The following is a 25,926-nucleotide window of genomic DNA, read 5'->3' as shown; positions in this document are numbered from 1 at the left end:
AAAATGTGACATATTAAGAAGAAAAATAGCTTGGATACAAATTCTAGGATGGATTTGTACGTGGTTATATCAGCAAAAGCAAACTACCGCTTTCTTCTTTAGTTCTTTCACACCGTCGCACCGTGTTATGCTGACTACGGCGCTGCTTTTTATTGGGGGCAAAGTTGGCCAATAATGCAGTTGTGATCAATTGACTGTAATCCAGCTAGACGTTCCTTTCCACATCACGTAAAAGAAAAGACCGAACCTTATTTTATGATGTCGTGCTCTTTGCTAGTCTTGATTTAGTATGAGTAAATTTTTTTTTCCTACAGTTAATTAAATTGCAAGGACAGAGAAAGCGTAAGAGCAGGCCGACAACAACTCCCTACAGAAGCGTTGGCTTTGTCCACAGCACTGTCGCCATTAACTAAAGCTGTGTGAGCAGCTTTTTAGCTCATTGAATAAACATCGATGCATTTTAGGGTATTAACATGTTGACTCGCTAGAATAGTCATGTCAACTAAAATCAAGCAATCTGATCTTTTGAGCATCTTGGACAGAGAAGAGAGCAGGAGACATTTGTTGACTTTTACCCCTCTGAAGATGAACCCATAAGTAACTCGTCTTCCTTCTACTGCTTAGCTACGAACCATCCAGATCTCTCAGATCGTCTGGGACAGGTCTGCTCGGTGTCCCCAGAGTCAGAACCAAACATGGAGGGACAGCCTTCAGTTTTTACGCACCACATCTGGAACAAACATCCAGAAAGCTGCAGGTCCGCTGCAAATCTCAGCTCTTTTAAATCAAGACCGAAGACGTTTCCGTTTGCTGCTGCCTTTCAGTAAACCATTCTATCAACAAACTTCTTACACTGCACTGTAATTCCTATTCCTCGATATTCTTGTTTTAATTTTAAATGTTATTTTATTGGCTTGTTTTAATGCTTTTCTCCAATGCTTTTAATGTTTTATGTAAAGCACTTTGAATTGCCCTGTTGTTGTAGTTGCTATAGAAATAAAATTGCCTTGCCTTTGGGTCAATTGCCATTTCTTTTTGCGATTCATTTTTTTTTCATGGAAAAAGTCTCATGGCACCGACCTGCCTCACAGACAAATGACCGAACCAACTCACCTCCAGCTGTTGGGATCTGGGGTTTTTAGGGTCACACAGGGAAGTGTTGATCCGGTGGTTGTGTTTGACACAGCGCTGGGTCACGTTCTGGGGCATGGGGAACGTCTGGCGCACCACCGTCAGCCGACCGATCGACTTCAGGACCAACTCCTGCAAGTCGTAGTCGGTGATCTCCTGAGAGGGCGGAAACAGCGGCAGGGAGAAAATCAATATCAAGAACTCCATCGTGTCATTTATTGTCCTGAAAGACCTAGACAGGAAATATACAAAGAACAGTAATGACAGCAAAAACACAATTCCACAAAAGTCCCTGTAAACATCTCACTCATCCTGAAACAACATATTTTAAGTGGTTAAGGTCTTGTTTCATACGCCCTACTTTTCCCATTATCAGCACACTGAGCAGTGGAAAACCATCGTCTGCAAAAATAGTTCGATACAGCGGATGCAGGAAGCAGAGAGTAGAGTAAATAGCGTGCAAGTGTTTGTTGTGTGGGCGCATGTGTGTGTGTGTGTTCACACGTACTCTGCATGTCCTTGCAAAACCTTGGGGGAGGAATCATTGCTAATTTTAGCCCTAGGACACAATCTCTCTCCCTCTCGCCATCCATGGATCTCCATTCATCTTTGCAAGTGCACGGGGTCATGTGGCGATGTGATGAGACCTGACGTGTAGCGTCCCTGGTGGGGGCGACGCCGCCACCAACCGAGACGGCCTTTGCTGTCCTCGTATGTGTGTGCAGTGATTATCTGCGTTTGCGTGCGCTCGAGTCGGTCCGTGCGCACACAAGCTGGTTTATGTGTGAAATTTGCGTGGATGTGCACGTGTTTTTAGGAGATTGCGACGCTGCCTGCAAACCACGTACATACATGAATAAGCCATCACGCACTGTGGGGGGTAAATATTATAGGTACCACCGGCTCATTGACTCATCTCAATAGATTTCATTTGAATGTAATTAACACTCATTAAGGCTGCTGAGTCCTCATGAGACGTGATCAATGGTGATTAGAGGTAGTATTATACAGGCCTCATTGATATAACTGTGCTCATCCGCATTGATTTAGGTTGATATATGGTTCTCATTCTATAGGCACAAATGCATGCATTTGCCTCTTTAATCAAATTGATGCTGCAAATAATTAAAAAGTATAGTTTGTCAGATTTGTGACTCAAGGGCACATTGGCAGTTTATTTCAAAATAGTTTCTTGAAATCCAGTGAATAAACATAATTTATTTAAATAGTAACAAAAAAAGCAGAGGTAAGGTAATCATGCCTTGAAGAAGAACAGCAATTATTTAACAGGGCTAACATCATGAATGCCTTCGATCTACTTCCTTAGTAGAAGTAAGGAGACTATTTGCTGGGATTTAGGGTTAAAACGTGGCTAAAAATCCAAAACAGTTGCTCAAATAAAACCCCTAAAGGGAACTAAATTACAAAGCCAACAAAAAAATGCTTAAAAAGGCAGATATGTGGGCCAAAAGAGACTTAAGATTCACAGCGGGCAGTCAAGGGCACGCAAAGAAACATCGGCGGCAAGAATTACCCAGCATGCCTCACTCGCATGATCAAAGTCAAACAAATAAAGATGCACCAATGCACAGGAATACAAACACACAGGCATGGTGAAACTTAAAAGGAAAAGATCGTTTTAAGATTTGTCCTCTCTTTGTCCATCTCTCTCTCTCTTTCTCACGTTCCATTCATCTCTTCAGCTCTGTCTCCCTGGAGACAAACGTGACAGACGTCACCCACCATGGCGTTCAGTGGTGGCATGCACGCAACGCCGTTACGCTCTTGACAGCTGAGACTGAATGGATGCGACAAGTATAAATACACACAACATATTGGCATGGCTGCAGCAAGTCGACGCACACGGGGGCCCCGGCAGGAAGAGTTGACGTTCACCTTCCGAAACTGCTGCTTTTTCCATGTTTGGTTCCTCCCATTAACTCCCACTAACTGTCAACCATTCGTGGGCTTCTTCAATCAAACCATTTAAAAAAAGACCAAATTATATAACGTGATTCGTCATCAATCACAGCCCCCCCTTCAGTTACACAATCACTCCGTCCAGAGGAGGGTTTAGTGGCCCGCAGATCTGAGCACCTGGTCCAACTACCTGTAACATAAATCGCCCTGCAGCCCATACAAGGAGTGAATCATGCCTTGTTGTTTACTCCATGAATGTGGAAGTTTTGGTCTGCAAGCACACCCAGCAACCTCAACTCATCACCTCCCTCCACCCCCCAGAGGGAACCCACGCCTGGTTTTTAGTGTTTTACTTGAAGTTGAACTCGAGTCAAAAGCAAAAACACATCCCTCATCTTTAATTGTTCTTGGCACTCTTGGGAAGTGTTTTTTATATTATACTTCAACCCTCTCTGCTCTTCCTACTCCTCTTCTCACCCTCACAGCTCCTTCCTGTTTCCCCTTTTCCAAGAGAACACCGAACACTGTTTTTGCTCATATTCAAGGGTTCAAAAACGAAATAAATCAGGACAAAGCATCATGTTGCACTCTCATGTTCTCTTTCCTCCACCTCAATTTCTCACAACAGTGCCTAAATGTCTGTTTTTTGGCAGTTTTTAGGACTTTCATTAATGGGCCTACTCGGATATTAACTGTTACAATGCCCAAAGGCATGCTGGGTACAGTTGGCTCTCTGTCAATGTCCATGTGCCCCCAAATGCACCTTAGCATTGCTAGTGTTACAACGATGTCATGGCAGGTGAAGTGGCAACCGAAACCTTCAATATATAACACAGATATGAAAACATACTTTTAAGAAAGAAAAAAAAAAACGCTTAATGAGGGAGAATCATCAACAGCAGTTTCAGATTGGGATCACCCGACCATGCAGTGACATCTGTGTAGGAGAAAAACAGCTCTCTAACTGTTAACTCCTTCCCCAATGGATGACATTGACCGCCATACATTTTGGGGATTGAGTTTTGATGGGGTTTCATTCACCAAAGGTGTGTGGGAATGTTCTATAGTCACAGAAGACCATAATCCTTCAATCATATTCAAAAGCATGAAAATCCCCAAATTTCCAGTGACATGCCTTTGAATATCATGCAGAAAATGACAGAAAAGCCTAATCTTGTCTCATCTCATTACCATGCACTTGTTCCTTTGAGAGACAAAAAGGCTGAAATTAGTGGAGAAAAGGAGAATAATGAAGGGGGGGAAAGGAATGGCAAGAGAGAAGATCAAGAATGATATTATGAGAGACAATGAAAGACCGCGGAGAGTCGGGCCGAGTAAGGTCAATATTGGAGTTATCCTCGAAACTTTAGAGAAAGACAGAGCAAAAGAGGAGCCGTGAGCGTCCCCTTATAATTTCTGAACCTCCTCATCATCATCCCCTCAGCCTGAGCAGAACGGAGGCGATATGGAAAGGAAGGATGATCAATTATGAACTGTGAACTCCCCCTCAGTGGGGCTGTCTGACTGCTGGCTGTAGATAAAGCAGAGTTATGACAACCATACAGTACCTCCTCATCCATAATAAACCACAGGAAGGAAGAGCACTTTTACACATGGGAATATTCATTCTCCAAAGAACCAAAGCACTAGAGGACTTGACGTATGGCAAAATATTGTTGCGGATCATCCATTTCAAACACTCTGCTAGAGGACACCACATAGCTCACGGTGGGAATATCGCTTCCCCGTCAGATCGGTCCGTGACCAAACATCAGTCTCAATGAGCATAATTAGGTTAAAATAGGGGACTTTGCTTTAAAATATTTGAGGGCATTGTATGATTTTTAGAAGGAACGATGCAAACTAGACAGGTGTGAAAAAAGGGAAAGATGGAGCCCAATTAAGCATGCCTTCCTCATGATCGCCTTAAAGGGCATTTCATTAACACATTTGTCTGGGTACTCCCACAGTCCAAAGATAAGCAGGTGTGAACATGAGCATACACTGCTGTCTATGTGTCAGCCCTGTGATAGACTGGCGACCTGCCAAGGGGTACCCTGCCTTCACCCAATGTCAGCTGTTATCAGTGTCGTGGACAGGATAAGGGGTTATAGATAATGGATGAATTGATGTTTTCCCAACAATAAAACTAAGGGCTTGTCTTTTTTCCCTGAGAAATTGCTGATCTGGCCTCACCTCGCCCAGAGAAGGGGGAACACCTCCCGATCTGTACAGATCGTTTTGACATCTAGTCTATTTCTCAACGAAATGGGCAACAAGGACATGAATCAGAATAGCTTCTAATTGCCAGTGGCTGAGACAGTGTTAGTGATTTGGGTAGATATTGGAAGGAAGCTCCAGTTTACAAACGAAAACTGCACATTTTTTACCACGTTTGCTGTCAAAACTTTCACGACTCTAATTCAATGTCTCTGAGTGTCAGTTCACTGTGGTTGTGCCGAACAGCACCCCGAAGGTCTCATTTTTCCTTGTTGCTGTTGGGTCAAAGACTGTTTCTCTGTTGATATGTGTCAGCATTTGTGCAGTTTTCCCAGGGTCTGAATCTCAGATTTCTTAGGTAACATTTGCACAGATACATGTCAGTTATTTAATATACTAGTTTACCACGTTTTCAGAAAGAGCCATGTGTGCAGACAGTATGAGCAGAGTGAGATAATTTAGCCTTTCTGTCCTGCCCATGATCTGGTCTTCTCTCATCATACTCACTTTGTTCCACTGGTTCTTGCTGTATTTTAGATGACATCTTAAACTGTGGCATGACATTTGGTTCAGAGCGTTAGAGTCTAAGAGCATCATGTCAGAAGCATCAGAAATGCCGACACTTTAGAGCAAAGGCTGAATACTGAACTGTGGGACGTTTGCTAATGTAAGTAAGTAATATACTAATTGGTGCCAGTTAATAACATTAACACTGCCAGCTTCTACAGTTCCCACAGTAGGAGTGGTCAGTTTGTATAAAATGTGGACAAAATATGACGTTTCAAGATGGTAGCTTCAGCCCTTTTGGCAATCATGACGCAGGCTAAACCCTGGCTAATCCAAGATTAGGCAAAGGGGTGGATCATTAGTGGAGCTGAGGCGGGCCCTTGATGATGCAGCAGAGTAGACGGCTAGCAGTGAGAGACCAGATCTGGTACCCACCTGACACCCAAAGTGGTCATGCCCTCAATTAAGCTTAACTTTTCTAATTTAAACAGGTACGTTTTATAAAAATGCAGTTACAGTACCGTTGTCTTGAATGGGGATATTAGCTATAGAGACAACAACTACTTTGTAACAGGCTGCAAACATGTTTATAACTTCCATAAAGTTGAGCATTTTAACATGGGGGTCTATGAGGATAGATTCTCTGAACCAGCTTCAGGTGGCCATTTGATGAAATTCTCAACCTCTCTCTTTTTCTTTTCAATGAGCCGACTACACGTGATAACCAAACTGTATCACATGGTAGACACAAGCTAATCTGCATACTGCTTCAAGAAAAACAACTAAAACCATGTGTCACTTTCTGTGAAAGTGTGGCGTTAGAAAACGTATGAATTATGCAAAAAAAAGCAGACCTGGTACTGTTCACACCGGCTGGCATTTTACACATTTTGCATGTTTGTTTGCTTTTTTTAAAATCTGTAATTACAGTAAGGAAACATACTTCACAGCCGAGGAAGCATTGGCCTGCCTGACTGCATTCCACCACTGATTCCTCAAAGGCAGCAGGTACAAAGTGTTACAGGCTGCATGCTGCTAGACGTACACACAGGCTGCAGAATGACATGTTAAGCCTTCCAGAAAGCTAAGCAACGAGCTGGTTGCTGCCAGGAGGCCTGAAGAGTGTGAGACAATACCAGATGCTTGACAAGATGCAAAGCAGTCTATTAGACAGCTAGATGTGAATTTAGCCTACCAGGAAGTCGAGTAATGATAGACTTCTCAGTAGGTTGCTTGACATTGCCATCTGCTTGCATACAAAGACAGCTCTGCTAGGAAAGAACACGGATGGGTTTGTTCCTGTTTTTTTAAGTGAGAGTTCACGTTTTCCAGTGTTACACGAGGAAATGCACATGATCATACGTCATTCAGTTCAATTAGCAGAGGAGACACATTTAAGCAGCATGACCTTCCTTCTATGAAGCCAGTAACGAATACAGCGGTTGTTTCCAACTGATTTATCCACATTTTCTACCTCTAAGAAGACTGCCATCTTCATTAAAGTGCAGAGGCGAGTCTCATTCTTTCCCCTCACTCCCTGGAAGCATTAGCATTTTAGAAAGTGCAAAAAAAAAAAAAAAAAACAATACTGAGAGGTTATCTGAGGTACTTGCGGGGATTGTGACTGCGTTGCTGCATCCTCTCATCCATATGAAATAGCAAAAAATAAAAACCTTCATGTGGCAAGGCTAACATTCTAAAAGCAAACATCAGAAAATAATGATTGGCTCTCCCTGCAGCATTAATGGATGGCATGCATACTAACATTGGTTTCAAACAAGACTCTCTTTGCATAACTGAGCAAGTAATAGGACTGCCGAGTCTTGCAGCTTGTGGCGACATTACAGGCTACGACTCGAAGATGGATCGGGGAGCGAGACAAACTACAGTATACCAAAGGATCTGAGTAGCTTTTCTTGTTTTCTGAGTTGGGGTTTCCATCGCTCCTAAGTAAATATTGTTTTTTTTTTTTGCTTGTGTGTATGGTTGCTTGTGTGTGTGTGTGTGTGTGTGTGTGTGTGTGTGTGTGTGTGTGTGTGTGTGTGTGTGTGTGTGTGAATGTGAAGCAGCATGGAGCCCCTGCTGTGCCCTGCCAGTTCACTGTAATGCCCAAGGCTACCAAGACACAGTGCATTAGCCAGCAGTGTACATAGACACCCAAACACACACACACACACACACACACACACACACACACACACACACACACACACACACACACACACACACACACACACACACAGAGCTGATTCTGCTGGTTTTTCATAAAAAGGCACTTACCATGATGCAAGATCAAAGATGTGTTCCTATTCAAAATCATTATGGAAGTAGAGCCGATATTAAAGTTTAATTATGTTTCTCTAATGACCACTAGTCACTGTGATTGGTTATTAAGAACATGAACTAAAGACAAACCCCAGGACAAAAGGCATACTGTCTGAGGAGTAGGGGAAGGACTTTGTGGACTGTCAGTGCTTGTCTGCTCTCATTAATCAAGAAAGTCCTTAATAATTAAGTAGTAATACTGATTCTGAACCGGAGTTTATGCTCATCCAAAGGAATTCTTCCAAGGTCACTTTTGTCTGAAAATGTAACGCTTGTATACAAGTGGTTCTATCCTCAATAATGGATAAACAATATACAATCTTTACTGCATTGACTCTGCCAGGGAAGCACGGCAGCGTAAGATGGTTCATGTTATTGGATGAACTGAACATAAGAAGTTGACAACTTCTTAACCACTCCTCTCTCCTTCAAACACAATGAAGAGATTAGAGGGGCTCGGGATATAAAGCCATAAATATTCCCAGGATAATAGAAACAATAAGGTGAACTAAAGACATGCCCGGTACGGAATCCATAAATCATTGCTGCGGCGCTCACCTCATTAATCAGGATCCAGTGACAATCGAAGGCCACCAGGTTGGTCTCCACCACCTGCAACACACAAAACACATCATCACGTTTAGAACTGAGGAGGAGAGAAAAAGGATGTCATTGATATGGTTGAAATCAGGGAAGTGAGTTAGGAGAAAACATTTTTAAGCTTTAAGAGTTCCTTAGTAAGAAATATAAATCCCTTATTGTTGCCTTTAAAGATATTTTATGCCTCGAATATCATCATTCAGGGTAACTGAAGTGTGAACATTATGGAAAGCAACATTATGTAAATGTGCGAGGCTGAAACCCAATGTGATTGGAGTCAACTTCAAAAGGTGATTGAGGTATCAATCAAAACATCTTTTCCAAACACATGCAAATGTGGCGAGGCTCGCTCGTGTGCCACGCAACACTCACAGACTTGAATCTTAACATTGGAACTTTTCTCTCTAATTACTGCTTACGTCACTCTCCGCCGTCTCCGTCCTCCGACTCTGAAACACATGCACAGCCGCAAAAAAAAAAAACACGCCGCCTCAAAATAGCACGTTTCGGCACGGAGGAAAAATAAAAACCTTTCCCATAAATTGTTAATGGTACTTAAATATTTATATGTGTCAAGTCTTAACCAGTGACTACACAATTGTTAAACACCGCAGCACGGACACTTTAAATGGTGCTGCCTAGATGACACAGTAGTACATTCGCACACATGCTTTCTTTCGGCTCGCTCTCTGTATGACTCTTTGTCCCTTTGTGACCGGTGCATCCTTCTCAATCACTCCTCAAGCACGAGGTCGAGCCTTTCCCTGTGCCCAACACATTGCCCAACATTATTGCTGCTCTCGCACACCTGGGAAGTTATTAACTTTCATAGTTGAGCATCGCCTAAGGATGGCTAAAGGTAACATTTGTGAGCGATAAACGGCGGTGCCATTCAGAACATAAGTAGGGAAGCAGATAATAGATGTTTAAGTGTATCCCTGCGGTTCTCTTGCTCCACTAACTCAAAACCAAATAGCACTGTGACAGTAATATTTGGTTTACCACCATCTTTTATTATACACTCTCTGTTCTCCGTCTCTCTCCCGTGTTTCATCCTTTAACCACCTCTCTCTTTACGAGTCTATTTCAAGGCATATCACTCCATCGGTATCATTTACTTTCAAAACGCGAATGAGGGTTCAGCCCTGCTTTTGACTTTGATGTGTCAGAAATGCTTGATTTTTCCCGTTGCCTCCCAATCCCACCCGACCCTCTCATCGCTGCTCCTGCCTCTCCTCATCGTCTCTGCTCTGCTGTAAGTGCTCGCCTCTCACTCCGACTGCGCCCCGCTCCTTTCCCTTTCCCTCCGTCTCCCTCCCTCCCTCCCTCCCCTGCTGGTGTAAAAAATACAGCGCCACCCGTATATCATTTGCTATAATTGTTTAGGTGACTATGGCAGCGTGTGTCATAAAACACTTTTTAGCCGTAAACAAAAGGCAACAGCTGGAGAGGGCTGACGGAGCGTGGCTAATAGTGGTTTAATCTCCCACGGAGTCTTCATAAAACTTCATCATCACAACATCGACGGCTGCCGTAAAGTACTTTGTCTCCGGGAAACATGGCTGCGACACAGACAGCGAGTCGGGCACGGCAGGGCAATGATGGAGAGGAATACAAAACTGGATTTTTGGCCTTAATTCATCCTTTCCGACAGCGTCTGTGTCAGTCTCTACTTCTACCTCCAGAATTTACCCAGACTTCCCTTTGGGACGAAGCTGAAATCAAAACAACGGCAAACACTGCAATACAGGAGGTTATTAATCTTTTTCTTTTTTGTCCTCTCATGCTGTTTCTGTCTCTATCTATCAGAGCGTTGCAAAAAGAGAAACAAGCAGCAGTGAATGAGGGAGGTTTGTCAAGCTGTTCTTCTACTCTCCATGTCTCTGCCTGTCTGCCCCGTTCTCATTAAGGTTTTAGAGGATATTGACGTACGATTAAGAGCAAAACTAACTTCCCAAACAAAAAAACAATGTGTGAGTGTGCCTTAATTTGTGGCTACGTGAAGTAATGCGAACGCATATATGCTGATGCTGTTTGCCTGTATGCAAGTGTTGGCAGAATGCTAGTGTTTCCACTTCTCCCATTATAACCTCCCTCTGGCAGCCGTCTGGGCAGATGTTCCGAGCTAATTAGCGAAAGGGCAGACTCCTAACACTAGACGTGACTCCTCAGAGGTTGGACTTGTTCAATAAACTCTCGCTCCTTCTCCCGGTGTCTCGCGGACACACACACACACACACACACACACACACACACACACACACACACACACACACACACACACACAGCTACAACAAACACCCCAGCCAACATCCACGACTGCCTTGTTTGTGTGCATGTGCATCTGTCCACACGAGCAAACAAACAAACAAACAGACAAACCACAGCCTTTTCTAACATCTCACGACCAACATGGCAGGTAAGACTCACTTCCCTTAATGCTACTGCCGAAATCCACAGTGACCTCAATGACCAGCTCCTACAAAAGCTTCATTCCTGCTCCGTTCTCACTCTCTGAAGTCGGAAGATCAAACAAGACGGCAGCTCTGCCGTCCGGGGACGAATCCAATCACTCGGTGTCAATAGAAGTGAGCCTTTTCTAAAGTCTGAAGGCAGACTGATCTGCAACATCTCACCACCGTGCAACCCCCAGTCTTGTATGCTTTTTACGGCGTGGCAGCGATACCAGCAAACATCGTTTTGATCTTGTAATGACCTCTGTCCACATGTCACTCCTGAAGGAGTCCAACAAAGAGGAAATCATTGATTCTGGCAAACAGCTGCTGTTGGCTGACATTCGGAGTCAAGGTTTGCTGCTCATATCAAGGCCTGACTTGACAAAAGCAGGGTGGATTTAACAATATTGTACACACACACACACACACACACACACACACACACAGACACACACACACACACACACACACACACACACACACACACACACACACACACACCAACACCAAGTCAAACACAGAATAACTGTTTGTTCCACACTTGTGCAGACTGGATAGTATCCACATATAGGACTGCGTGTGTGATTATGTGTGTGAGAGAATGAGGAATATTAATGCAAAGGCAGATATTGTGTAAGTACATTGTGGGGGAAGCTTGAAGAGGGAGAGTGGGCGTCGCTGTTGAATAAAGTGCTCTAAATTGAAAATTAGTTGCGTAATTTAATTTCATGCACTATTTGTGATCAAATCAAGCAAATAGCCTACAGCCCAGCCTCCAAACACCGGGATGCAATCTCCAAACTTCACACTTGAACATGCAGGCGAGAGTTGTGCACAAAAGCTGCACAAAGACAGACATCTAAAAAAAAAAAAACACAATAAATAAACAAGCTCTCGCACGGACCCATTTCTATCACTGCCTTCCCCTCACACTCAGACCACTAATGCATTATTTGCCCTGAGAGATGTCATTTTATTTGCCGTGCTACATGGTAATGCATCCATTTAGTCAGTCAAAAAGCTCGCCACGCCGCATCCACCTGGTCCATCCAAGCCTGCATTCCGATTACTATTATTAATTTGTGTTTCTGTGTCTATGTATGTGTGCGTGGGGGTGGATACGGTGTCTGGGTCTGGGTCTTGAAGTGGGGGAGTGTGATCACTGTCATCATCTCAAAGATTCCATTCCACTGAAATGCTGTAAGACGGAGAGGAAATGGACAGAGAAGCTAAAAGTGCAAAGCAATGGAGAGACAGACATAGAGGAGGTAGAACAGAGACCAGAAGTTGCTTGGGTTTAATGTCGGGTGATTCCCAGAAAGTACAATTAGAGGCCAATTCTGTCTTCCTTTATTGGATTTCCTATTGATGAAGCACTTTACGACATGGTAAGCAGATTTTTGTGTTCGTGAAGACTGAGGGAAGGAATGGAGAAGAGACTCTCTGCCCATTTTAAGGCTTGCGACAACTTCATACTATTCGGTTTCCTATATTCTCCTGTTTTCATAGCTCATTCGTTAACAGACCTCTTTGCCGCCTTCCTCTCTCTTACCTAAATTCTCACATTATTACTCAAAGCTCTAATCGCATGGCCTCCCCCCTCCACCCTTCCTGTTTATGAATAAAGCATTTAGTGCATGCTAACTGATGCACTTTCTCCCCAATACCTTAAAAGTGCCGCATTTCACTGCTGCCATTTAAGCTTAATGTTGCCTGCCTCACTCCCCCTACTCCCACTGTGTGCCTTATGCATGTTTTATTGTGTGCGTCTTCATGCCAAGTATGTGTTGGCACACTTGTGTGTTAAGGAGAGGTGATGTCAAGCAGAGGGTGGTGCAATATGACACAGTTTTGCTCTATGGATTCCCATAGTTGACTGATTGATAGCGTGCAAACAGGGACTCCGTCGGTGCTACAAGTGCTAATCTAAAGCCGATGCTTTATGAATAAACCACTGCATCCGGGCACTTTACACACTCGTATGTCATCATGGAAACAGATTAGACGATACCTGCATGTCGTGTAGCGGCATAAACTCACTCAACACGCATGTACCTGCACATCTGGGATATGACATCTATGTCTGGAGCAGTGTCGTGTCATGTAAGCGGCTTAGGACGGTGGCACTGTGCAGTCTGACTTGTTGCTGCAGCACATGGCTTGTGGGTTTAAACAAACCACCCGTAGACCGCTGGCTAACACAAAGCAAATAACACAAACAAACTGCAAATATTCTCACTCATTTTCAAGACAGCTCAGTGTCATATCTATGTTTAAGGTTCATATTGCTTCAGAATACTTACAAACAAGAAAAATGTAATGGTTCAGGGAACCAGTGAGGGATTAATCCACTATAATAATAAGTCATGGTAGTGAGTAATGGCGTACAATTCGGCGAAAGTGTTAAGCGAGTGAGTTGGACGAACGGCGCGTGATGAATAAAGCATTTTAAACATCGACAAAATGTGCTCATAAATGTTTCCGTCCATACTAAATATTACATGCCACATATATGATAGTAGCATATTATACATTTCTGCTGTCTGTAGAGGGCAATAATTGTAAAGTAATTTACCCGTGAGAGTCTGCTCATACTAGAATGTCTTGGTGATGAATTTTCAAACAAAAATGTAATAAAAAACATGTTTTTTAGTGGAAGGCCATGCATACAGCATAAACCATACGCACACATACAATGTGTGTCGGTGAGAAACTGCATGTAATTAAAACGGTTTATGGTCAAATCATCCCATTGTAAAAAAGGGCTAACAAAAATAAGTCATGAGGGGGGTGTGATTCCTCCCAACAACTAATGACTCTAAAGCATGACCGCTACTGTCTGTTTAATTAGTCTGATTCATGGCAGTGATCCTAAAACTATACAGGTAGTGCTTGTACGCTAGTGAGTGAGAGAGAGAGAGAGAGAGAGAGAGAGATACTGAATTATCCAGATTGTGTCTTTGCGTGTTAATTTATGTGTGTACTTTTTCACTGATTGCTCAAGAACATTTTACCCTTTGCAAACCCCATCTGACAAGGTCTCTCTCTCGCTCTCTCTCAGAGCTGTCACGCTCAACAAAAGCCACCAAACCTCATAGTGGCAAGGCCTCGCCCCGCTCACCAGCCCACCACACACACCAACGACATTATTGATCAATCACTCACTTTCTGATGAAAACGAGGAGAGAGCAGAAAAAGAAGGAGTCATTCCCTTTTTTTTGGTCCTTTCAGCAGACATTTCTCCACGGTCGTGAGCTTCTCCTTCTCAATCTCCATCGCCCCGACTGTCTCCTCTCCCTCTCTCGGCGGTTGACATATAATATAATGCTGGGACAGCGAAAGCCTTTGATCGCATGTGTTATGATGGCAAAGGGTAACGGGGCCAGCATGCCAGACATCCATCATCGGCGAACTGCTTTTGGGTGTGTTGGTTTCCATGTGTGCCTACGTGTGTGCATGTAGCAGCACAAAACACTGTGTGTGTGTGTGTGTGTGTGTGTGTGTGTGTGTGTGTGTGTGTGTGTGTGTGTGTGTGTGTGTGTGTGTGTGTGAATGTCGGCATTTCAGTTTATTGATCAGACCACAGATCCACAGAGACGCGTGTGCACACACAAGCACCGCAACAAGCCCCAGCAAATATGACGATATGCAAGCTGACATTTAGTTATGAACTGATCAATGGCTGAAACAAATAGAATAAGCTGCCTTTATAGGTCTTAACAGTTTGTGTGTGTGTGTGTGTGTGTGTGTGTGTGTGTGTGTGTGTGTGTGTGTGTGTGTGTTCTTTAATTGATTTCTAAACTGTTTTCCCCAGCAGGAGATTTTTTTTCTTCATTTCACACATTTAGTATGCATGTCCATAACCCATGTTAAATATCTATCTACCATCAACTTACAGAGGGTAAACGGCTAATACATCAATCTAGATTCAGTTCACAAGCTTGCGTTCAGCTTTATTCTGTACCGTTTAAACGGGGCATTGTTTCAGTAATTCATTTAATATTCTTTGCAATAATGGGATTTGACTGAACATTAAATTAAGCTTAACGGGCAGAACAATAAGCATTTGAATGATTCATTGTAAAACTGTGCAATTTAATTGTCTAAAAATAACCTTACTGTAAACAACACTTACCGGGTCGCATGAATGAGTGTCAGCATTGAACCTTGAAAACTTCCTAAAAACGTTTTGTCTGGCAGGCCTCTAATCATATCCTTTATTTGAAAACAAACACATGTCTATTAGCCACTACCATCTCAGCAACTCACTGTGAAGACTATTTGATAAATATCCTACAATATTCTACACAAAAAGCCACCGCCATTGCAAGAGTAAGACATTTAATGAGACTTAAAATAGCCGAGCACGGGCCAGTCATTCCAAGTAATGCTGTGTGCTCGTCTTGATACAATATCAACAGAACTTAAAAAGTAGAATGTCAGCCGAAAGAACAGACCACAAGCTTTAGATTACAGACTTCTAATGGCCTTAGTAAAACAACAAAAATAATACATAGCATTAGCTCAGTGGCCCGGCTGATGACAGGTCAGTGTGGAGAAAAGCAGGGCAGAAAAGAGCAGAACCCAGGTAAATTAAAAGATTAACCGGTGCCCTAAAATGTCAGAAAACGTACCGACTGAAATTGCCTGTGGCAAGGTCAGATGTGAGGCCCGAAAGTCGTCTGTGTATGCGTTTGTGTGTGAGAGTATGAGAGCGAGACAGATGGAAACGGCCGGATCAAAGAAAATGTGTGTGTCTGTGTGTGTGTGCTGAACGAGTTGCGTTCCTGTGCGGCCGCTCTGCTTCTCCGGGTTGACTCACCTTTGACCCAATATATTGTAAAATGATTCCTCTACCTCATCTGTCTGTCAGACTGTGCATCCATCACTCCCTCTCACTGTGTATGTGAAAAGTACACCACAGGTCAACTGTTCACGACACCAGATATGGGGGATATCTTCAGAAGTGTCAATCATACACAAACAGCACACACACACATACACATGAATGCAGGAGTCTGTGTGTAACCGTATAAAGAAAACGCTGACACATGAGTTAGTCGTTAGTCGTTAAAGAGACAGCTGTTCATGCCCCATATTAGACTAAAGTAACTTAACATGTTGTCACGAGCATAATTAATGTGATCAATTACACCTGTGCTATGACATGCTGGGAAACGGGCTTATAACCACAAGGCATAAAATATGAGACTTTTAATCAACAGCAAGAGTGCGTTGAAACAGATATTTAACAGCGTGGCAGTCATTTTCAAAGACAGCATTGGAAGAAGGAAGCAATGTCTCAAATTGTTTAAAAACAAACATGTAACAAAGGAAATCATGCGTTGCAGTTTTGTATTAACGATTCCTTCTCTTTCTGTATATGGGTGTCACTATAAGTCACAGCCCAACAGCCTTACCTGGGGACTGAGAAGCAGGTCGTGTCAGTGTCACAGGATGAAGGGCTGGTGTTTAAGTGAAATGAAGGGAATAACCAGCTGTATAAGGTGGAATGTAGCAGCTGTTATGGCCCTCAATTACACATCTGATCGGGCCTCCAGGGGTTGGCGCATATGCTCAAGTCGCCCGCCAGAGGAGCTGACCCCACTGTGCACTCATGTTTTACAGGTAACTGTGGGGGCTGACGGTGGCTCAACACAATCCAGGTCATTTTAAATCATTTTAATTAGGTTTCTTTTTCTGAGCTTTGAATGATAAAAACATTATATTGTTACGAAACCATTTCAGCCGGCCTTAGAAATGCTGTAAGAGGCTGCTGTCGGCTGTGAAATTGTGTTACTAATTGCTTATTTAATTAGTTTGGTTCACATTAATTGACCCCATGATAATGCTCTGTTGTTCAGATCATTTTGATATTTCTGAGATAAACGTTGCTTTCTTGCTTTAATCAGTGAGTACCCTACACAGCATTATTGGCTTTACTGAGATATACAGTAGCCATCCTGCAGCTGCAGTAAAAGAAAAATCTCAACCACATATACGTGTTTTCTTACTTACAATACATGCATGCTGTGATTCAAGAAAGAAGAGTGACTTTGAATATCAGTGTGGACGCATCTCAATGATAAAAATTACTGATGGACACAAAAACAGAGCACCTGTTACAGTTTGTCCTACTGATTGTTTTTCACAATCACATATTTCTAAGAAGGTGCAGTCTTCGCCACAAAAACTCTTGTACCTGCATTTGTCAAGCATCGTGGGTTTGAATATTGGTCCCTCGTGGCCGACAAATTCTCCGAGGACTAAAGCCCTCCATCAGCATCCTATCTCTTCCATTTAGGAGAACGGCAGAGCTGCAAGCTATTAGTAGTTCCAAGTAGGGGGCCGATAACACAACACACAGCCACACACTTTCTAGGAGGCATGGATATACGACATACACTAATGTATGTCACTTAAAAGCTGATGCAATGCAAATAGGCTATGGATCAATTTTGGGAAACATCTTGTCTTTACTTGAATACTTTGTCATCTAATAACGCTGAGTTGACATTTCATGTCGGGTCCTGTGGGAAGGAGACTAGTTGACCCTGAGACTGACGTGTGTGTGTGTGTGTGTGTGTGTGTGTGTGTGTGTGTGTGTGTGTGTGTGTGTGTGTGTGTGTGTGTGTGTATAGATATAGGAAAGGAAAATGCATGGAGGTTTATGTAGGAGTCTGAGGAGAAAAACAAAAACAGTACAATGGCATCAAAAAAAAAAGACTGAGTTGTAAGCGAAGGCGAACGAGTAAAACGGAATTGAAAAATAAAGAGTGAAATGAAAATGTAAACCACAAGGCAGCAGTAAATAGGCCTGTCTGTCTAAGAAATATGCCCTTTCTTCTGGGCCAATCAGTAAGTTTGGAAATGCTGAAAGAGTGTGGTGGAATGCAGTCCAATCCATCTCAGATATCACACGTGAAGGCAGACTAATCAATAAAGAACTAAAGGAATGGCTAACTGTATTTTGAGCAACAAAAATCAATGCAGATACACACCGCTCAAACAATTACACGCTCACGCCTGCCATCTCCCTCACTTGTGCACACACACAAAAAAACACTCAAAGCTATCCAAACACACACACTTCCACGCACACAGCAGAGTGTCTCCGTGGGTTGCAGTGTTTGCAATTACACTCTATGTGTTTGTGGATTTTTTTCTTGAACCTGCATAGCAGAGTTGTCCATTTTCACTGTTCAGATATCTGGATCTGCTTGAGTTTTTCATTTTGGATGGACAATAGTTGTGCTCTCTGCAGGGCTCCAGACTAACTTTTTCCTTGGGTGCACTGGTGCGCCTAACTTTTTAATTTGGGTGCACCAGCACATATTTTAGGTGCACCCAAATTACAATATTACATTTTCAGCGTCAGTTCACATTGTTGAGGGTATTTTGGGCCATCTCTGTGTCTGAGGACATGTCCACGGTAGGTGGTAGGCCTACATCGGAGCCTACATCAGGAGCAGGTGCAAGGGGCACCGCAGCATTTTTTTTCACGAAAAATGAATCGATTGATCTCCGCATTGTGTAGGACAGACTATAGCTTATTTTGGCTATCCTCTTTTTTTTTTTTTTACAAAAAGGCTTGCTTAAAAGGAATGTGGTGAAGGTTTAGCATATACATATAAAGAAAGGGGTATAGCGGCTACACAGCGGGGTCTCCCGTCTTCACTCTTTGCGCATAGGTTCGTTAAGCATGCCTGTCTGAATTTGTACATAAAAACATGCCACAAGCTGACAAATAATAATAATAATAATAATCATTTTCATGTTGGGCAAATGGCCAAAAAAAAAAAAAAATTTTTTTAAGTGGGCGCACCAGTGCGCCCACGTAAAATATCTGGTCGCACTACCCCGATTTCTGGGCGCACGTGCGCCCAAATTAGGCGCACTCTGGAGCCCTGGCTCTCTGTGAGAACAAAAAAAAAAAGAGGGAAAAAAACCGAAATAAAAACATGCAGCAAGAGTGTAGATATCAGACGCTCCTCTTAAAAGCCACCGTGTAGTTTGTGGCCATTCAGCCGTACACAGTAAGAGGCTTTAGGAAAAGAAAGCTTTCTACTTCATCCTCAGCTGCAAGGTCCTGTATGTACAGCAATTCTGTGGTTCCCATTCAAACATACCATGCTTTCCATAAATCAAAGAAGTGGAAGTGTGGGGAGATAAGATGGGACGGAGGGGAGGCCTTTCATTTGTTTACCCCACTTATTCCTAACCTCTGCTACCTGAAGAATGTACAGTTTTGTTGCCTTTCCATAGGGTGCGTGCCACTATTTGTGTAAAGATCTGTGCCATGCACTGAGACCCGCGCACGTTATCTCTAAACAGTTATGCAAGTGTGTGTGAAGGGAGAAAGGAAATACGTTGATAAAGGGAATATAACGTGATCGCTGTGGGAACATTGTGGTGGAAGAGTAGCGAGCTAAAGGATGCTTGTAGGGCAAAGAGTGCATGGAGAGTGTGTAGGTGAGGCAAAGTGTTCGCACACATGTGAGTGCGTGAGTCCGCCGCAGGGAAGCAGAGGAGTGGAGAGAGAACCAGACGACAGATAAGCACATTGGCAAACACACCCATGTACACGCACACACACACACATGTACACACACACACACACACGTGTACACACACACACACACACAAATCTGAATCATCTCTAAAGTACTTACTGGCATCCCCATTAGTGGCTGTACTAGCGGTAGTCAATAGTGCTCACCTTTGGTGCTCTTTACACACACACACACACACACACACACACACACACACACACACACACACACACACACACACACACACACACACACACACACTTTCGGTCCTTTAGCAGTAATGATCTATAAGCATTGTGCTCCCAGCTCCATGTGCACAGATAAAACTTTAATGTCATCACACAACTCTCTCTCTCTCTCTCTCCCTCTCTCACACACACCCTGTTTGTTGAGATAAGAACATAATGCCATCTCTGTCTGATGATAAAGTTCAAGGAGAGAGCTAGAGCCAAGCCCTTGAAATGCCCTTTTAACTGCCCTGGAAAGCGGGAGGCAGAGGATGCTATCTCTATCTCTGTCCCTATCTCTGTCTAGGTGTGTGTCTGTTTTGTGTGAAATCATGTATTGCTATCCTTTTTGTTTCATCGCAACCAAATTATACTGAGAATATACAATATAAGCCAGATAATGGCCCAGCCCGGGGGGGAGCCTGTGGCCGTGTATCTCCCACCCAGTGCTAATGCTAAAGCTGCTCAACACAAAGTGAAGGGCACCGGACAAAGTCAATGCAAAGACGCGAAGAGATGCAACATTTATGTGACGTAAATGAGGCAAATACTGAAAGACAGAATCATTAAATATCGACTTCAAATACGACGCTTTGGAAAACAGATTTGCTTCTGCATGTGTTCACATTCCCATATTGACTCTTCTTTGTTCCCTACCAAAGCTTCGGCGTCCTCCCCATCACCATTTCCCTTCACCTTTTCTTATTCGTTGGCTCTGTTCATCCTTCACACTCTATATCATCCATTTATGTCTCTTTATCTCTCCCCTCAATATCCTTGCCCTTCTAAATCACTTTTCCACTGACCTCTACCAAGGAACGAGTATACATTTCAAAGTCAGAAAGGTCTGAATCATGCATGTGAGTATTAATTGGAGATTAACGCAAAAGAGCTGAGCATTCTGTATTCTAGCATGTAAGAAGTCTATTGAAGTTTTGTAAACTAAGTTATATCACGTTTCTCAATGTGAATGCATTGGAATCCCGTATCCCACCTCACCCTGTTATTTTATTTAGCCCAGTTGATCCCTCAACTTATTTCCCCATCTGCCTACTCTCCCATGTCACCCATCTGTAAAGCCATCTCCTACATGTCCTATAATTACAAGTGTCAACATTTGCTCCATTCACAAGAGAAAAGACGGAGGCCCAAACTGATAAATGATAAACAAAATTGCCATAAGTCCAGGAATTCAATCAAACTACCCACAAATCTTCGTTTTTAATCATTGTCATTTTCTACTCTTCAATTTATTCTGACAGTGCGGAGCCAGCCCACTGCACTCTAAAGCTGAGTGGCTGAAGTGGGAAAAGTTCAGTAAAAGTTAACTTGAGAGAATGGCAAAAATGACGACCTTCATGTGTCAGTAAGCAAAAGAAAAAGGGGGAGCACACAAATGATGAGAGCTTATTCAAGACCATACTGAATCACTGGGCTTTATATTTCCGTGTTGGAATTTCTCCAATTTCTCCTTCAAAGACATTGACACTTGGTTTAACAGTCCAGAAGAACAGTAATTCTCTATGTACGAGTACTCAGCATAATTATCAATTATATATACATAAAATATTATCCTTCTTTGACTGTAATTGACAGCCCATATTGTCTCTCTCAAGGATTTATTTCATGGCCCTTGGGAGCAAAATGAATCGGAGGCAATTCATTATAAATCGTAGTAAATTCATGCACAGGGTGCTGATGAGAAAATGCATATTCATCAATGGCAGCGGTGCAGTGCAGGATCACAACATCTGATTTAAGGCTCCATTAACAGTAGACGGCTGCTAATCCCGACCCCTCTGGGATGATTGCAGAGAATGAATTAAAATGGATTCTAAAAAAAAAAGGTGATCAGTTTCAGGATCTCCACGGAAATTGCCCATGGCCAAGAAAATCACTCTGCACAAGACATATTTCACACAAAAGAGAGCATATATTTGACAGGTGCTTCTTCAGAAATCTGTGGGCTGGGATGGCTTCCTAAAATTGAATTTTTTACGCAAGTTGAGAAATGACATACTTTAGAAAGGTCTCCGGACAAACCTATGCCCATGTTTCATGCTACATTGTGGGTCAGGGGATGACAAGAATGAGTTAGCCAAAAAACTAAATTCCATTTCACTACCAAGGCGTTATGTTGGATCAAGCGCTACATTTAACAGTCAAAATGTAGAATAGCCATGTGTGTACATCAAAGAAAGGGGACAGCCAATCACAGAGCACTCACACACCCATCCAGGATATCAGCTAATGTCTTCACTCATATCTTAACAGCTGCAAAAAAGGGCAAAGAATGCACATTATGTATAAGTGCATGCACACACTAACTACATAACAACAAACAATAAATGTCACAACAAATAAGTCCTCTGTACAACGCATGTGTCATTTTTTCAGTGAAGATTACTACTGTTACTAAGGCTCAAGACTCACCTGTTCAGACTTCACCATCCTTACCTATAGCACTCTGATCATAGCACTGTTGCTCTTAAGGTACTAGTTTACTCAGATGAGGACCTAACACTTGTTCTATTTTTAGCTCTTACTTTATCGGCAATGATACGTTGTGGTTTCTTTGTTTCCTTCTTTTGACAAATGTACTTATTGTAAGTCGCTTTGGACAAAAGTGTCTGCTAAATGACCTAAATGTAAATGTAAATGTACTGTAACAAGATAGTACTAAGCCGATCCTTGCTTATAACGGATTGTTAGAGAAAGGGCATGTTCACAAAACGTATATGAGAAGTGGGCAGTGACTTACTGCAAAACGTGGGGCAGGAAAATAAGCTCTTCCCTTTCTTGCATGACCATGTAATTCACATTATTGTCTCAGTAAACACTGCAGTGTTGAAGGGGGGATTCTATATTGAATAACTTGTGTCTTTTTATTATACCAGTACTGGACTCTTACCGCTTTTAAGATGGAAGTGTAACTTTAGGTTTCCCTTAATCTTTCTGGATATAAGTAGGAGTAGAGGCTTTCTATTATTTAGCAACTGATCATGTCTCCCTCATTGCAAGAAATGCATGGATGCATATGTTTCCAATAATAATGATCTAAATTCTTAACTACTAGTAAACAAATACTTGTTTCCAATGCAGCTGCTTTTCAGATACGTGTTGTTTTTTTTGGAACAGCTGGCTATTGTGTCATACTCATCAATCACATTTTGGATGTCCGACCTTATTCAAACATTTGCAGCATTAGCTTACTTCGAAACGGGAATGAGTTGAAGTTTTACTCTTAGAGAAAGTACTGTCAGGTCTAGACAGACAGAAATCTTCCTATGACTTTCTAGTTAGACTTGAAGCTCATCAAACTGTAATCAGCACATCTTAGAAGGGGGCTGGTGTGCTCCAGTTTAAGATGATAGTAATCAACCGAAGCGAGAAGAAGCACACATATGCGTACAATGACTCAAGAGATGGAGGAATAAATATAAGCTATGACAGCAACTGCATAACTTTTTTCAAAACACAGCTCTCAGCAGAGCCACCCACCCAGACTGGAACAACAAAATCCCACCCACTGAGTACGATAACTTCCAAGCTCCTATGTTCCAAAGTTCCTTTTCTTCAGGCTAAACCAGACATGGGGGGAGAGGAGCGTAGATCACAGGGCTTTCATATGCCATTTCTGACTGAGTTTGGGGAACTGTCAGCCGTGGAACAATCAAACCGACCTGGAAGTATGATCAAAAATGCATGAATAAAACAGCAGAAAGGTGTGTCTGGTTGGTATTACCATTTCGTCAAGTGCCTGAGCCAAGGCGAGAAAAAAATGTCACATTTCGTGGAACATATAGAATGGAGCTTTCAATGAGTGAGGCTGACATAAAACTACAATAAATAATATTAAAATAATTATAATATAACATAATCTCTTGCATGGAAGACAGTAGTCGGTGATGAGAGCTTTACTTGGGCAAAAAAGTTGCTGTGGATACAAGCCACATTCAGTGAATACATTATTAAACATGTGGAGGATATTAGAGGATATTTTTCTTCATGTTTCATTGGCAACATCTGTCATCTCTGGAATAATCTCCAATCGGTTTGATGGTCCTTCAAGTGAGAAATGTCAGTTAAAGGGAAAATAGTCCCAAAATGCCAACGTTTTAAAGATTTAACGCTTTGAAATCAAATGGCAAAATTAATATGTCTCACTTCTTTGCATACCTAATGAGAAGTCTATGTACATTTGTGTGTGAGAGAAGTTGAGACAGAAAATGAATTCCGCCTGAGCAACTTCTCACTCATGGTTATTGTCCAATTTCCAAATAATAATTATGCTTTTCTAAATTAAATGGTAATTCACTCATTAATTCATGCTATGTCTGCCAAGAAAAATAAGTGGCATGAAAAAAAAGGAACTGCTGAAACACCGATGGATGAGACAGTGTTGATTTTTATAACACAACATCCTATAAATACCAATGAATGTATTCTTACAAATTAAATCATGTGAAAGGCTGCGGCGAGGCTGTGCATCTGCAAAGTCATATTCTCTTCAGTTTGGTTTCTCCTCAAATCCCACTGTAATAAACACTGACAATGCAGAAGTCAAAAACACTACTGATAACCTGGTTACAAAGTATGCATAATTCATAGCTGGGATATGAATATGTATGAGTGTATACTGATGTTATAGGAGTGTGTACTGTAGCCTCTATTTTTATGCTTTGCTTTTTCAGTAAGTAGGCATCACAGGCATATTTCATCCATGACAAAATCCCACAGCAACATTGTTATGATTTTAATTTTCTTAACCTCATCGAGTTATTGGTCCTTAAGGAGCTGAGTAAGTCCAGGAAAGCCATTCATAACTCATGACCAGCAATATTTGTAATAAGACAATGGTCTCTGGGCAAAAAAGCCACTTTTATCTTCTGACTGTACAAAGTGGGTGGGATAGGGAGATGTGTGTGCCGGCAAGCAGCCTTGTTGGCAGCGGCTGGTACACCCACATGTAGTCGACTGAAAAAAAAGGCAGCGGAGCAAGGAAGTGTTAAATAATGCAGCTCACTGAATGAACATGTTGGTTCTGAGTAAATCCGTGTGCTTGTGTGGTGAAATGCATGGATGTGCATGGTGGAAGGCATTCTACTGAGGATCAAGCAGATGTTGAACTATATTTCCTCCTGGGCTGAAATCCCATCAGGGACACAACACCCACAAACGTCAGAATAATGAAGAGAGCCTTGTAAAAACCTTTCCTTCTCACATTATGGTTTAGCATGTGTTCTCAATAGTTGGCCAAAGAAAGAACAACCACTGTGGCGTCAGTTAAACAACTTACAGTAGCTCGGTGTCGCTGCGAGCACTTCTGAAAAGGCTTTGAGCTGCACTTTAGTATGGTGGTGAAGTTTTATGCTTTGCGTTAGTTTTGGGGTGAAGAAAAGCACAAAGTCACGTCTCTAAACTTTGTCTCACCCAGAGAGAGTCCCGAACAGGGTTCTGGAGCTGTCAGATGGTCTGAAGGGAATACTACCATACCATGTTAGATTCTAGTAATATTATGACGGTTTTCTTTCCCCAAATATTACATAGTGTGACTTCTCAGGGAACACAGATATGTAGCTTATCTTTCGAATGTACAGAAAGCTTTGAACATCAATCACTTAATTTAATGAATGAATGCATTATTGAAGTGAATATGTCACCATATCCACACATGTAGAGGTAACCTCCCCAAACTTAAGACACAAAAAAGAAGGGAAGAGTAATTCATGTAAGTGAAACCAACATTTTTAAAGGTTGCTGATTGAGTGCTGTTTGCGACCAATATCAAGATCTAACACTCGTTAATTTAGATTTATGCAGCTTTCTGGCACTCTGGGAAACTATTGATAATGATATTCCAACTGTCCAATAAATCAGATTTATTATTTGGCATTCAAATGCGTGTTTTTCAAACTTTATAAAACAGGATAATAATTAATATTAATATTCAGAGAAGGCAACGATTATACATTTTAACTGATGGGG

General features: G+C 42.2%; 1 protein-coding gene across 2 annotated transcripts in view; it reads right to left on the bottom strand.

Annotated features, from left to right (window-relative positions):
* The window catches only part of grid2 (glutamate receptor, ionotropic, delta 2), a 396,313-nt gene that overhangs the window by 125,927 nt on the left and 244,460 nt on the right, over positions 1-25,926 (bottom strand). For both annotated transcript variants that reach the window (XM_084025430.1, XM_084025431.1), the window contains exons 5-6: positions 8,662-8,715; positions 1,114-1,287 (exon numbers count right to left, since the gene is read on the bottom strand). In XM_084025430.1, the coding sequence (XP_083881556.1) occupies positions 1,114-1,287; positions 8,662-8,715 (228 nt within the window). The remainder of the gene's footprint in view (positions 1-1,113; positions 1,288-8,661; positions 8,716-25,926) is intronic.

This window comes from Eutrigla gurnardus (assembly GCF_963514095.1).
Source record: "Eutrigla gurnardus genome assembly, chromosome: 13".
NCBI classification, from domain to species: domain Eukaryota; kingdom Metazoa; phylum Chordata; class Actinopteri; order Perciformes; family Triglidae; genus Eutrigla; species Eutrigla gurnardus.
The sequence above is the reverse complement of the archived record's forward strand: the minus strand, read 5'-3'. Positions and strand labels throughout refer to the sequence as shown.